This window comes from Pongo pygmaeus, chromosome 6 (genome assembly GCF_028885625.2).
Source record: "Pongo pygmaeus isolate AG05252 chromosome 6, NHGRI_mPonPyg2-v2.0_pri, whole genome shotgun sequence".
NCBI lineage: Eukaryota > Metazoa > Chordata > Mammalia > Primates > Hominidae > Pongo > Pongo pygmaeus.
In genome coordinates, this window is record NC_072379.2 from 58,875,976 (window position 1) to 58,889,787 (window position 13,812).

Sequence of the window (13,812 nt, forward strand, 5' to 3'; positions counted from 1 at the left end):
CAGTTGGGGAGACAAAGGCTGGTGATGTGGAAAGCACCTCTCCTAGGGCCAGGTTCATAGGTGGCACCTCCAGCCTAAATGGCAAAGATGTTTCTCTGGTTAAATGCACGTGTAAAACAAAATTTGCCCATTCTTAGGCAGCTAGAATTTTTACTAAAATAAAAAAAAAAGTAAGCACAGGTAGGTTTGGGTATAAAGGCAAGTGCCAGAATTTAAGGAGCTAATGGCTTAGAGCAAAAGGAGGCCAAATCAAAAAACAGGCATTTTGGCTGCCATGACATGTACACATTCCTACAATCTGCCCATTTGTTTGTTAAAAAATAATAGGGCCTCAAAACCGTGGCACTTCAGCCGGAGCATCAGCAGAAACAATTAACCATCCCAGTAAAAGAGATTTCTGGGCTGACTTTCCACCCTACTGTCGCACTCACCCAGTGTCACAGCCAGTGGATCCTTTGTGTCCTTAAACCTTGTGTCCTTTTGAAAGGTGGATCTCTGAGAGCATTCTCCTCTAATAGAGAATGGTTTCATCAAAATTACAAATCTGATCCAACTGATTTTTATTTTTAAGTACAGAGGAAGATGAATTCAGTAAGGTTGCAGGATACATTATCAATATACAAAAATCAGTAGCATGTCCATACACAAATAACAACCTAGCTGAAAAAGAAATCAAGACAACAATCCCATTTATGATCACATCAAAAAAAGGAATAAATTTAATGAGGAGGTGAAAGATTTGTACACTGAAAACTAAAACATTGATGAAGGAAATTGAAGAAGACACAAATAAATGAAAAATATCCCTTGCTCATGGATCAGAAGAATGAATGTTCTTAAAATGTCCACACTACCCAAAGTGACATATGGAATCAGTGCAATCCTTATCAGAATCCTAATGGCATCCTTCACGGAAACAGTAAAAACAACCCTAAAATTGATGTAGAACCACAAAGACCCTAAATAACCAAAGTGATCCTAAGAAAGAAAAAGTAAAGTTGGAGACATCACGGTTCCTGCTTTAAAATTATAGGCTGGGCACGGTGGCTCATGCCTGTAATCCCAGGACTTTGGGAGGCTGAGACGGGTGGATCACCTGAGGTCAGGAGTTCGAGACCACCCTGGCCAACATAGCCAAACCCTGTCTCCACAAAAAATACAAAAATTAGCTGGGCATGGTGGCTGGTGCCTATAATCCCAGCTACTCAAGAGGTTGAGGCAGGAGAGTCACTTGAACCTAGGAAGCGGAGGTTGCAGTGAACTGATATTACACCACTGCATTCCAGCCTGGGCAACAGTGCAAGACTCCATCTCAAAATAAAAATTATATTATAAAGCAAAGATAATCAAAACAGTATAGTACTGTGATGAAAGCCACATAGACCAATGGAACAGAAGAGAGAGCCCACATGTATTCAAGTACTTTTTGACAAGGGCACAAAGGGAACACAATGGGAAAAAGATAATCTCTTCAGTAAATGGTGCTAGGAAAACTGGGTTTCTACATAGACTTGAATGAAATTGGTCCCTTATGTTACACCATACACACAAATCAACTCCAAATGGATATAAGACCTGAAGCTGTAAAACTCTTAGAGAACAGGAGAACGTGGGGGGAAAAGCAACTTGACATTAGCCTTGTCGATGAATTTTTTGGATATCACACCAGAAGTTCAATCTACAAAAACAAAAATAAATAAATGAGACTGCATAGCTGGGCATGGTGGCTCATACCTGTAATCCCAGCACTGTGGGACGCTGAGGCGGGTGGATCACCTGAGGTTGGGAGTTCGAGACCAGCCTGACCAACATGGAGAAACCCCGTCTCTACTAAAAATAAAAAATAAAAAAAATAAGCCAGGCGTGGTGGTGCATGCCTGTGGTGGTACATGCCTGTAATCCCAGCTACTTGGGAGGCAGGAAAATTGCTTGAACCCAGGAGGTGGAGGTTGTGGTGAGCCGAGATCACGCCATTGTACTCCAGCCTGGGCAACAAGAGTGAAACTCCATCTCAAAAAAATAAAAATAAAAAACAAATGAGACTACATCAAACTAAAAAGCTTCTGCACAGCAAAGGAAACAGTAAGATGAAATAGCAACCTATGGATTGGGGAAAATATTTGCAAACCATATATCTGATAAGGGGTTAACAGCCAAAATTTACAAAGTACTCATACAACTCAATAGCAGAAAAACAAATAACTTGATTAAAAAGTGGGCAAAGGACCTGGATAGACATTTTTCCAAAGAAAACATAAAAATGGCCAACAGGATATGAAAAGGTGCTCATCACTAAGCATCAGAGAAATGCAAATCAAAACCACCATGAGCTAGCACTTAAAAGAGCACACCCATTCAGACAGCTCTGATCAAAAAAGACAAGTAATAACAAGTGTTAGCAACATAGAGCTACCATATGACCCAACAATCCCTCTTCTGGATATATACCCAGAGAAAATGAGATCATCACCTCAGGAAGATGTCTGCACTCTCATATTCTCCCAGCATTACAGTAGACAAGAATTGGAAACAACCAACTTGTCCGTTGGTGGATGAATGCACCAAGAATCTGTGTGTGTGTGTGTGTGTGTATGTGTGTGTGTGTGTATATACACACTATTCAGCCTTACAAAAAGGAGATCCAGCTATTTGCCACAACATAGATGAGCCTGAAGGACATTATGCTAAGTGAAATAAGCCAGACACAGAAAGAAAAATAGTGCATGATCTCACTTATATGTGGAAAATGTCAAATATACAGAGATAGGGAATAAAACAGTGATTATGGGGTGGAGGGAAGAAATGGGGAGATGTAGCTTAGAAGTTATGAAGTAGTAGGTACGTAGGATGAACAAAGCTAGAGAGCTTTGTGGTAGTGGTGAGTTCCTCTGGACCCCCAAACAGGAACGTATGGGGAGGGGTGGTTGGCACATAACAGGTTTTGTCTGTTTTGTTTTTTAGCACCTTGTCCCTTTCCCTTGAAGCATCCTGCGATTTAGGGCTGGAAAAGGTGGGGTAGAGGAGAGAGGGAGAAGAGAGGGAATGTGAATGGGTGCAGGCCACAGCGTGATCTTTTCCTGCTTAGAATCCTGCATGAGGTAGACCTGGAGAAGGGAAGCCCCCATGAACAGGCTGCAGACCACTGTGTGACTGTGGGCCAGTCACTTAACATTTTTTTAAATTTCGTTTTCTTTTTCTTTTCTTTCTGTTTTTTTTTTTTTTTTTTTGAGACAGAGTCTCGCCCTGTTGCCCAGGCTGAAGTGCAATGGCGCCATCTTGGCCCCTTGCAACCTCTGCCTCCCGGGTTCAAGTGATTCTCCTGCCTCAGCCTCCTGAGTAGCTGGGATTACAGGCTCGGACCTCCACGCTCAGCTAATTTTTGTATTTTTTAGTAGAGATGGGGTTTCACCATGTTGGCCAGGCTGGTCTCGAACTCCTGACCTCATGATCCACCCACCTCAGCCTCCCAAAGTGCTGGGATTACAGGCGTGAGCCACTGCGCCCAGCCCTAGTCACTAACTTCTGAGACACCAAGATGAGCATGGGATCCAGTGGTCTGTATTGTTCATTCTGAAGTGAATTGAAACATTCTGACCCCCTAGTCCAGAGTTCCCCAGCAGAGCTTCCTAAGAGGGTGGCCTTGAAGACACCTGCCAGTGTCTACACAGATGCCCACTCTGGGCCCCAAAGGGATAGATTCTTTCTGTGACTCTCACACTCCAAAGACCTGTCCTGCCCCAGCTGCTTATAACTATACATACACATGGTTGTTTTTTCCCCTGTCTTCTACACAGAGGAAATACTTTATATTATTTTTGGTTGTTTCGAAAATTGTGTGGAAATTAACATTTGTTGTCTCAGGATGGTGCGAGGCACAGAACAAGAACATCATTTCATTTCCTTATGATCTTCTGTCTCCTGGCGGGGCACCCGGCACCTCTCCTTTGGCTTATAGGGTGGAGTTTAGACAGGACCTAATGACCACCAACTCTACTTATGACAGGTGTTGGGTAAAAGTTTGCCATGTGAATAAATGAATGTATTCATCCTTGAGGTCCCCTCATTTTCCCCTAGAGTAGCCCAGAGCCTCATTTCAACCTGATAGCCTCAGTGCAGACTGTGATGTGCCCCGTTGGAGCCCCAGCTGGCATGCAGGGCAGTGGGCTCAAAGTGAGGTGCGAGAAGGGGGTATTAAATCTTTATACCTACTTATAAAAAATTTATTAAAACTATTAATTCCTGTATTAAGATATTTATTCTTATTTTATCCCTACCCTTTTTGCTTCTTTGCATATGTGGTTTTTGCAATAATATATTAGTACATATATATTTATAATAAAAATATTCACATACATTCATAGTCGGGGCAGGCTTATGATTTTTTATTAATTGAAGTGCAGGAGTAAAAGCTTGGGAGGGTGTTGCTAGGAGAAGCAGCTTTGCTACCTCCTGCTTTCCAGGAATGGGGAAGGAGTTCCCTAGCAAAGGTGTGGAGACTGCTGGGTATTTGTTCATTCTGCAGTGAGTGTTGAGAGATAGCAGCTGAAGCAGCAATTGAAGATGAATGAACGAGCTTGGGATTTATTTTCCTCTTGTGGGAAGACATGAGGAAATGGATAAAGCAGAGGACAGAGGCTGGCCCAGCGGCTTTGGTGACTTAGTTTTAGGGTATTTCTTTCTAGAGTTCCAAAATGTTTGAAAGGAGACTAACAGCGGTTGTGTTTTGGGCTCAAAAGTTTTCTGCAGGACACCCCACGCCCTGTCAGGGGCGCGAATGGGTGCCAGCATCTGAGCGCCTGTGACTCGAGTCCCGCAGCCCCTACGCTGCCTGCCCCAGGCCCTCTGGCTGCCGCCTGGTGCTGTGGACACCTGGTTAATAAAAGGGGAGCATTTGGGGTGCAATAAGAAAAGCTGTAGTAGAACCCCAGCATGTTCCTCTGGTTTAAAAAGGGGACTGTTCTCAAGAGAGAGCAAGGCAACAGTAGATGAGATAAACAGCTCACATAGCATTGTTTATTTTCTTATCATGTACTACTCTAATGCCTACCATGGGCCAGGCATTGTCCAGAGTCCTAAAAATGGGATCTCAGTTATTCTTCACAACAGCCTTAGTGCGTACAGGCATTCGCCCGTTTTACAGATGAGCAATTTGAAGCTCAGAGAGGTGGTGTCACTTGCCTGGGCTCACAGTGCTCTGAGCCCCAGCTGCACTCCCTCCTGGCCTCTAGCCTCGTGGAGGTGGGGGCTGGAGTGTGCTTTGCACTTTGTCTGAGCTTAAAGCAGATGGGGCCTGTCTGGTCCTGGAGTCTCTCTTGTGTTTTTTCTGGTAGGGATTCCCAACCCTTTTGGAATTATCTTGTTTGGTTTCACGACAGGCCTTTCTAAAGATCATCTTATTTTATATGGAATATGTAATATGATTACAAAGATAGCATTGCTTACACTGCCTTCCATGTTTTCAGCGCATACTCTATGGAGGTCCTCCTATCCCAGGTATTCTATACACACACATTCTGATCCTTAAATTCAACCCGCAAGGAAGAGACTTGTGCCTATTTCATGAAAGAGAAAATAAAAGCCAAGTGGTTTGTCCTTCAGCTAATGAAAGCAAAGGCATGAACCCAGGTCTGTGCTGATGTTCTCTGTTAGAGGACAAAATTAAGTATATAAACAGAAGTCCATCTTGTCGCAACCGAGAGAGATGACTAGTTTCACCCAGGGACTTGGTGGTAAGCTGCTGCCGAGTGGTGTGTGTCCCACCTTGCCTGGGACTGTCCCAACTTACACCTGTCGGCCCACACTACCTTTCCCTCTCAGAAGTGTTCCAACTTGCAGGGTAAGCTGCGTGGCCCCTTCCTGCCCTGCCTGGGGCTGGATACCATGTGCCTTCCCCCGGAGACGCAGACGGTGTAGGCTGCTTCAACCCCTCAGGCTGATCGCTTTTAATCCAGTGGAGTTTTGAAGTTTTCTCTTCTGTTGGGCTTCATTAAGCCCCCAGTTGGTCTGAGGTGCCCCGCCCTCCCCCGTTCTAAATGTTTCATGGCTCTTGGTATTCAGGTTAACAAATTAGCCCAATTAGATGGATAAATTAGTCATTCTAACTTTCTGAAGTCCCGCTGGAGGAGCTTTGCGAAATAGCATTTATAGTTTTCTAACAAGCAAGTTAAAGGATGCCAGCATGTGGCATTTGTTTAAGAGTAAAATGTCTTAAACAATGCCCTACTTAAAAACAGATTTCAAGATTTACTCCAGGACAGACCCCGAGCAACGTGGCCGAGTGGTACCCCTGTGTCGCCCTACAAGCGTTTCCAAACCGGCTCTCTTTATTTAGGGAGCTATGGCCAAGTAGGGCAGAATTTACTGAAACCCACATTTAACTCCAAAGTTTCATGTTTGCCAAATTGTTTTTTCTGCACCACCCGCGAATTTCTAACAGACTTCAAAACAGACTGCTTTGAGTTCCATCTCAGTATTAAATGGTGAAGAGCCAGCAACTCAAAGGAGATTAAAAGGGAACCCCTCAGAAGAGCCTGGCACTGGGGGCTGGGAAGCAATGAGGGAAAAAAGCACACTGTCCCTTAATAGCTAATTCAGAATGCATAAGCGTTTTAACCTCACTAGGGCTCAGTTGCTCATGTGTATAAAAGTGACAGTAATCCCCACCTCATAGGGTTACTGGAGGATTAAATGAGATGATGCATAGAATGTGCCTGAAACATAACAGGCACTCAGTAAACTTCAGGTCCCTTCCTTCCTGGTTCCTTTCAACTTTTAGGCTCAGATGCCGGCGTCCCTGTTCCTGGCTCAACTGGCTCTTCAAACAATCTTACGAATGCCTATTAAAATGAAACCCAATAAAAGTGCCAATATTTGGTGTTGAAATAATTGATGTAGCAGAGTAAGCCCCTGAAGCACCCAGGCAGGCCCCTGGTGCAATTTAGCCTCACACCTGGGGGATGAATTTCACAACTGTAATTGCTACCATATAATTCTTATTAATGTTGTGCTATAATTCCTATTTATTCCACGGGGCTTGTAAATGCATTAGGACTTGTCAACATATTATTTTACACTGTTTATGATCGGTAGAATTATGTCCTTCAGGGTTGTATTGTGCAAACGCTCCAAATAAATGGCTTTGGGCCTCATTAAAAAAGAGCAAAAAGAGGCTGCCTGTTGAAGTGGTTCTCCATCCCTGCCGTCTTGCACAGAAGTCAGTAGAGTCTATTTCAGTTCGATTCTTAGCAGAGCTCTTAACCCTTAGGAATAAAAGAGAATCCCCGCTTCCTGTCTGAGCTGCATGACTGCAATGGGTCAGCCCTAGCAGGAAGTGTCGCATGAGTTGAAGGGCAGATGCGGTGCCTAGGACTGCGTGTGTAGGGGATCGCTTCATCTTCCAGGAGCTACTCCACATTCTGCCGCTGGCGATTTATCCTTAGACCTCCTGGCCTTCTATGCTTCTTGCTCCCTAGCTTGAGGGTAACCCTCTTTTAGTTCCAAATTTCCCAGCTCAAATCTATAAAGAAAAAGACCTGAAATTCATTCCACTGAAGTGGAAATGTCTTAGAAGTCCAAAACTTAACCCCCGACCTTGGAGACTTTTGCATTTACTAGGCCAGTAAAGCATAAAACTAAGGGGACAGGGTTCTGCTCATTTGGGAGTGTCAGGCACTAGCGTGGGGAGTATGAGGAGCCTGTCATCGTTGCTTATTTTTGGTTTTGGCCCCAGAGCAAGTCTTCCCTGTGCCTTTGCAGCCACAGGCTGGGTTGCCATAGAACCGAGTTAATGTTCTTGCTCTGCCAACTCCTAGCCGTGAATTGTTGGGAAGCCCTTGCCCTGGTCTCTTAGGTGGGAACGCAGGGCTCCTGCTCCCGGGGTTGTAAGGGAATAGCCGTGTTTGCAGTCCCCTGGTGCCGGGAGTGCCCTCTCCCTGGGCCGTCAGCGCTGCTCTGCCATGGCCACATCTCCTGTCCTGGGAGTGGCCGGGTGAACCTGTGGGGAGATGAGCGCTCCTGACAGTCCTTGCACTTCTCTTGTCCTGCAGGCAGCGAGTATGACGAGGAGGAGGTGGACTATGAGGAGTCGGACAGCGATGAGTCCTGGACCACAGAGAGTGCCATCAGCTCCGAAGCCATCCTCAGCTCCATGTGCATGAATGGAGGGGAAGAGAAGCCTTTTGCCTGCCCAGTTCCTGGATGTAAAAAGAGATACAAGGTAACAGAGGTGCTGCGTGCTTGGCATAACCACATGGAAACAGGGCAAGCTTCGTGGAAGGCAGCAGCCCTTTCTTGATTTTAAAGTGAGCGTATGGGCTCGGGGGAGACACTCCCCTCTCCTGCATTAGCGTGTATGGGCCTCACCCCTGTGTGCACACAGGTGCCCTCAGGGCAGTGCTCACCCATCACTGCTGCTGCCGGGGCTTTCCCCTCTGCTCACCTACGTGGGAGCTTGGCAGTCAAGAGAGAGCTTTTGTAGGAGGATCGTGTCTTTGATAGTCTTCAAATTCATGTCATATTGGGGGACCCATCAGAACAGAATATCAAATATGTCAACCTATTTATTTGCCAAGCACCTTCCCCAATGGATGGCCCTGCAGGTGGCTCACGGGAGACCACTTTGAAGTTGTAAAAGCCCCAGATGGCTCCCAGAGCCATTTGGTGAGTGTGGTAGGGTATTTAGCTTCCAGCTGAGGAAGTTCTTGCTTCCTTCCACCCACTGGCATGAAAGGGGATCAGGAGAAAAAAGGTCTTTGATATTTTTCTCACCAAACCACCCACTTCAGCTTCAGCCGCCTGTCTGCTGACCCAGGTCTCTGAAGGCCTGGGTGTCATGGGCAACTGGGGGTGCTAACTTTTCTAATAAGGAACAGGGACAAAACAACGAGAAACAGCACAATAGTCAAGTATGGGTCTAGAGGGCATTTTAAAAAACAAAATTGCAAACCTCCCCATGAGGTGTTAGCAGCTCTTTCACATCCAACTGTGAGCTAGGAGTATAAAAATCAGAAACATACCTGGTATGCTTGATGATATGCTAATTCACTCATAGGATAGCAGATTGACTTTTTTTAAAGCTTAAAAAAAAGATACCATAAGCACTTGTATTGCCCCTTCTTAAATATGTGTCTCTGAACACTAATCTATTTCAGTACTTTTCATAGCAGCTATTGATATAGAAGCATGGCACACAAATGTATCACAAAGTTAGCATTTCTAGGTTTCACTTTCTCTATGTACCGTTACAATTCCATCATGCAAAGTCCAGATGCTCATTGTGTAAACTGAAATGAACTCCCCAGGATGCAGATGTGAGAAGCCTCTGAGGGATGGCAGAGGAGCGCTGCATTTGGGTCAGAACAGGTCTCAGGACGCATCTGTACATTCTGTGTCAGAGGCGTGGAGTTGGGAGAGGAGGGAAGGGCCGCTCAGGGGTTACCTTGGGATACAAAACATCCACAGGATTGTTGGACAAGCCCATGTTTCCAGAGGGCAGTACTTCATTGCAGAAAGAGACTTTTTCCTTCTTTCTTGATCTGTACAGATAAGGCTGTGACTGGCCACTGCCTGGGCTGGGGCTGGTTCCCACCGCGTCTCACCCCAGCCGTTCCCCACCACTGCGGTCCTGCTGCGTGCTCTCCAGGGCCGAGCACCGGGCCGGGGGTGTCTTGCACCTCGGCCATGTTAAAAGCGGGAGCCAAGTAATGACCTGTACTCGGGCTGACCCGCCAAAAAACAAAGGAAATACAAGCTACGCCCTGGGTTCTGGGCAGAGGGTGCAGGGGAGGCATCCCCTCTTTCCCACCTCTAGCTCCATCCCCTTTTCTTATTTGCATCCTTTCCTCCTTGTCATTTCTGTTTTGTCTTTTACTTTTCCTTTGCTTGGGTTTCTGGCAGTCTCCCCCTTCCATTGTCTGTGTCTGGCTTGGTGGGGGCTTTTCTGAGTGTTCTCTCCCATCTAAGGCCACTGAGAATTCAATGAGCCTTGGGCTGAAGGGGCTGCTGGCTCCAGCCCCATTAACTGGCAGGTAACATGGGTGGCAGTTGGTGGTCCTGATCCCATGAGGGAAGCGTGAGTTTCCTTTTCTGGGCCAGAATGCCAGGTCATGATACACAGGGCCATAGCAGGCTTGTGACCACACCTCTGATCAGGCACTGGAGATGAGCTGCTCCTACATCCCAAAGCCGGCGGCTGACTCTTTCTGCCCCGAAGTTGCTGGTTGGAAGGCAGGGCTGTGCTCCAGTGCGATTAGTATTTCATCTTATTCACTGCATCATTGCTGGCTTGGGTACTGGAGAGAAGAGGGTGGGATAAGCTGGGTACTGTGGACTCGGGCAGAATCCAGAAGTGCTGCCACCTCATTTGTTCCCAAGGCAAGTCAGACTTTTCTTATTGCCTGCTTGCTGCTGGCAGCAGTCTCTGCCAGCCAGGTCTCTTGGGCACTGACTCAGGATCCACAGTCCTCACCATTTCATTGGCATTTACGGATCAGACAGAAGATGAGGTCCCGAACTCCCAGACCTCATGCAGAGCAGGGACTGGGAGAAGGATTCCACTGTAAGGCCAAGTCTCCACATTTCCTTCCCATGTTAACTCCTTAGCCTAGGATGCTCCCTGCCCTTTGTAGAAGAAAAAATAATGTTTTCCTCAGTCATCATAAGTTCTAGTTGCAACAGATTCTCTGTAACAAAAGAGAGATTAACAAGAGAAAAACAGTTTATCAACATGTGTATTTCATATACACATGGGAGACAAGACACCCAGGGAATGGGCAGTTCTCATAGCTTATACAGCATCTTCAACAAAGAACAGTAAGTACATTTTTAGAGAAGTAACAAAGGAAAAGGGCTTTGAGTCTCTGGAAGCAGCAACTTGTGGAAGGAAAAAAGAAAAAAAAAAAGGCAGACAAAATCCTGTTAGTGTATTAGTTTGTTAATGTAGATTCCTTCAGTACCATCTCCAGGCCAATAAGAGTCTAAAGTCCTCTTCATTGGTTAACCTTTGATCTCCCCGGAAGAAGTGGGAGTGGGCTTTCTTTGGTCTTTGTAAATTTGTGTCCTGTTTTGAGGCACACAGAGGGAGAGCAGGGAGCCTCCTTCCTGCATCTGCTGCTGCTGAACTGCCTTCGGCTAAACAGTCCTTAGGGCAGAGGCATGTTTGGGTGGCATATTCCGGTCCCCCGTCCCTTCCTCTCTCCCTCAGTATCTCTCACTTTAATTCCGCTCCTTTCTCCAGCACAGCTCCAGTGCCTCCACCTCTGGGAGCCCTCACCAACCTCCCAGACTGACTCCCCTCTCCGCCCCTCGTAGGTCAAGTTCTTATCCTCCCCACATCCTCTTTCTACATTGAGGCGCCATTTCCCTTACTGCTCCCATAACCCTCAGAGCTCACTGTCCCTCCTCAGCACCCAGCAGAGGTCTCAGATGTGACAGATGCTCTGAGGGCAAAGGAATCAAGGTGTAGCCCATGGGAACAAAGAAATGTGGGCTCCCCACTGAGCCCCAAAGCCATGGGCGGATTCTTTCCTTTGTATCCTTCCTAGAGGTGTTCCAGGCCACAACCACTGAGCCCACCACCCTTGCCCTGCTCATGCTCGCCTGAATTCAGGGAACAGAGGGACTTCCCTTCCTTATAATGCAGATAGGTTTAAAAGATGGGTTGAAGTGCTTTGAGGTTTTTTCCCTTTGATAATTTTTATGTTAGAATGGCGAGGATTAAAGGCATTTTTAAAGTTTTTTTGTTTTGTTTTGTTTAAGAAATGTAAAACAGAACAATACCCCGCCCCTCAAAGTTCCTCTGGAGTCCTCTGCTGCAGAGTACATTGATTGTTTCAGTAACAGAGACAGACCCAGATACAGTGTCCCATTTTCAAACACCGAGAAACATTTAATGATGAGGGAGTGCTCACAAAGTAACATTAAGTGGAAAAAAGGTATTGAGAGAGAGAATGTGTGTGTGTGTGTGTATGAAAAAATAGTGAAAAGAAATACCTCAAATATTAACAGTGATAGTATCTGTTCTTTTTTATCCTCTTCTGTGTTTTCTGAATTTCTGCAATTGTCTACTGAACATATTACTTAAATGACTGAGGGAAGAGGCAATTCTTTTTTTCCTGAAGACCCCACCCAACTTGCTGGACACCCTGTGTGCAGTGGCCAGTAGGGAACTGTGTGCACCTTGGCCTCCTGCTTTCTGGGGCTGGTGGAGTGTCCACACTGCTGCAAGTGGTTTCACTTTTAACCCCCACCATTACCACCACTACCATTCCCAATTTGTTTTCTTACTCTTCTTCCTCATCAAATCCCCAAGCAACTTCATCTTCTCCGTTGTGTACAACATCCAGGCCCCTGGGTAATTGACCATTGGGCTTATCTAGGGCAAGTGTCACATGTTGTACACATGAAGGCCTGAGTACTGACAACAAAGATCCCATACAGGTAAGGACAGGATGGCCCAGCTCAGCATCTGGACTTTAGGCTTCATGATTCGATTTGGAGTAGACTTTTTAGAAAAGCCTGTAAATCGCCTGCTGTCTATTGTCGCCTAATTCCATCAGAGGGGACAGGTAGTTCCTAATGGTGGAACACCCCCACCTAAGTCCTCCTTTCTACCTCCTACCTTCCCACTTTCTTCCCTTACATCATTGTAACTCAAAGACAGTTTTCTCCAGACTGTTATCCCAATCCTTCTTCCCAACTGGTAAGATTTTTCAAAGACCACTAGCTGGTTGTTCTAATTAACAAGTACCTAGCACATTAGGAGACTAAATGAGGAAATGTGGACTATGGAATCGGAGATCCCTGGGTTCCTATTCCAGTTCTGTAATTTACCAGCCATGTGATCTTGGCCAAGTCACTCACCTTCTCTAGGAGTCAATTCTCTCATCCAGAACATAAGTATTAAATAAGGCAATTGACATCAAGTACCCAGTATGATAAGCTCTTAATAAATGTTAGCAACTTTCCTTGCCCTTTTGAAGCTTGATTCCATTTTTTTCAAAGACCAAAGAATTTCAGCAATTTCAGCATTTCAGGTTTCCAGCCATTATTTATTTTTTTTACTAATATTTCTGAAAGATCAAATTTGTTTCAGGACTGATGAAATAAGAAACTTCGGTGGATCTTTTCAGAGCTCCTCTGGTCTTGTAAAGAGGACGTTCCCGTGGCCTATAACTGAATGGCTGGATGGAGGAAATGTCTTAATAGAGTCTCACTTGACCTTGTACTAACATCTGTGATAAGGGCAACCCACTGACACTTGTCAACATTTTTAATCACAGCAGCAAAGACAAAGGAGTGACGGCACAGCAGGTTCTTTGACCGACCCTGGAAATAACCTGTGTTTCTAAATGTGCTTCCTGATTTTTCCAGAGTCATAAAGCTAATGTGTGTGTGGTGTTGGCTGTTTTCCTCACAGTCTCATGCCAGACACACAATATAATGTTTACATTCAGGCTGGGAATGGGCCACAGCGCCTGCCGGAATCCCCTCAGCCCTGGCTTGTCCTTCTCTTGGTGAACGACAGATCTGGCTTCACATTGGACTGGCTTCTGTGGCTTTAGCAATTTCTGGTCTTAAATCTTTTTTTTAGCCGAATTAGTTATAAAAACCTCAGCCCTCAATGGAATCACTAAGCCCTGATACTGTTAAGAGTTGCTGTGCCTTTTTGTTTCTTGGTTAATGCTTTTCTATTTTTGGTTTCTTCTATTTTCTGACAAGGTTTGAATGCTTCTGGGGCACAGAGGTAGCTGGATTATTAATAAGCTGTCCTGCATCAAGTTCCCCATGAAAACAAGGACATGAAATGTTTTAGTA

General features: G+C 45.5%; 1 protein-coding gene across 2 annotated transcripts in view; it reads left to right on the plus strand.

Moving 5' to 3' along the window:
* Positions 1–13,812, plus strand: part of JAZF1 (JAZF zinc finger 1) — a 354,660-nt gene that overhangs the window by 336,347 nt on the left and 4,501 nt on the right. For both annotated transcript variants that reach the window (XM_054495752.2, XM_054495753.2), the window contains exon 4: positions 8,046–8,215. In XM_054495752.2, the coding sequence (XP_054351727.1) occupies positions 8,046–8,215 (170 nt within the window). The remainder of the gene's footprint in view (positions 1–8,045; positions 8,216–13,812) is intronic.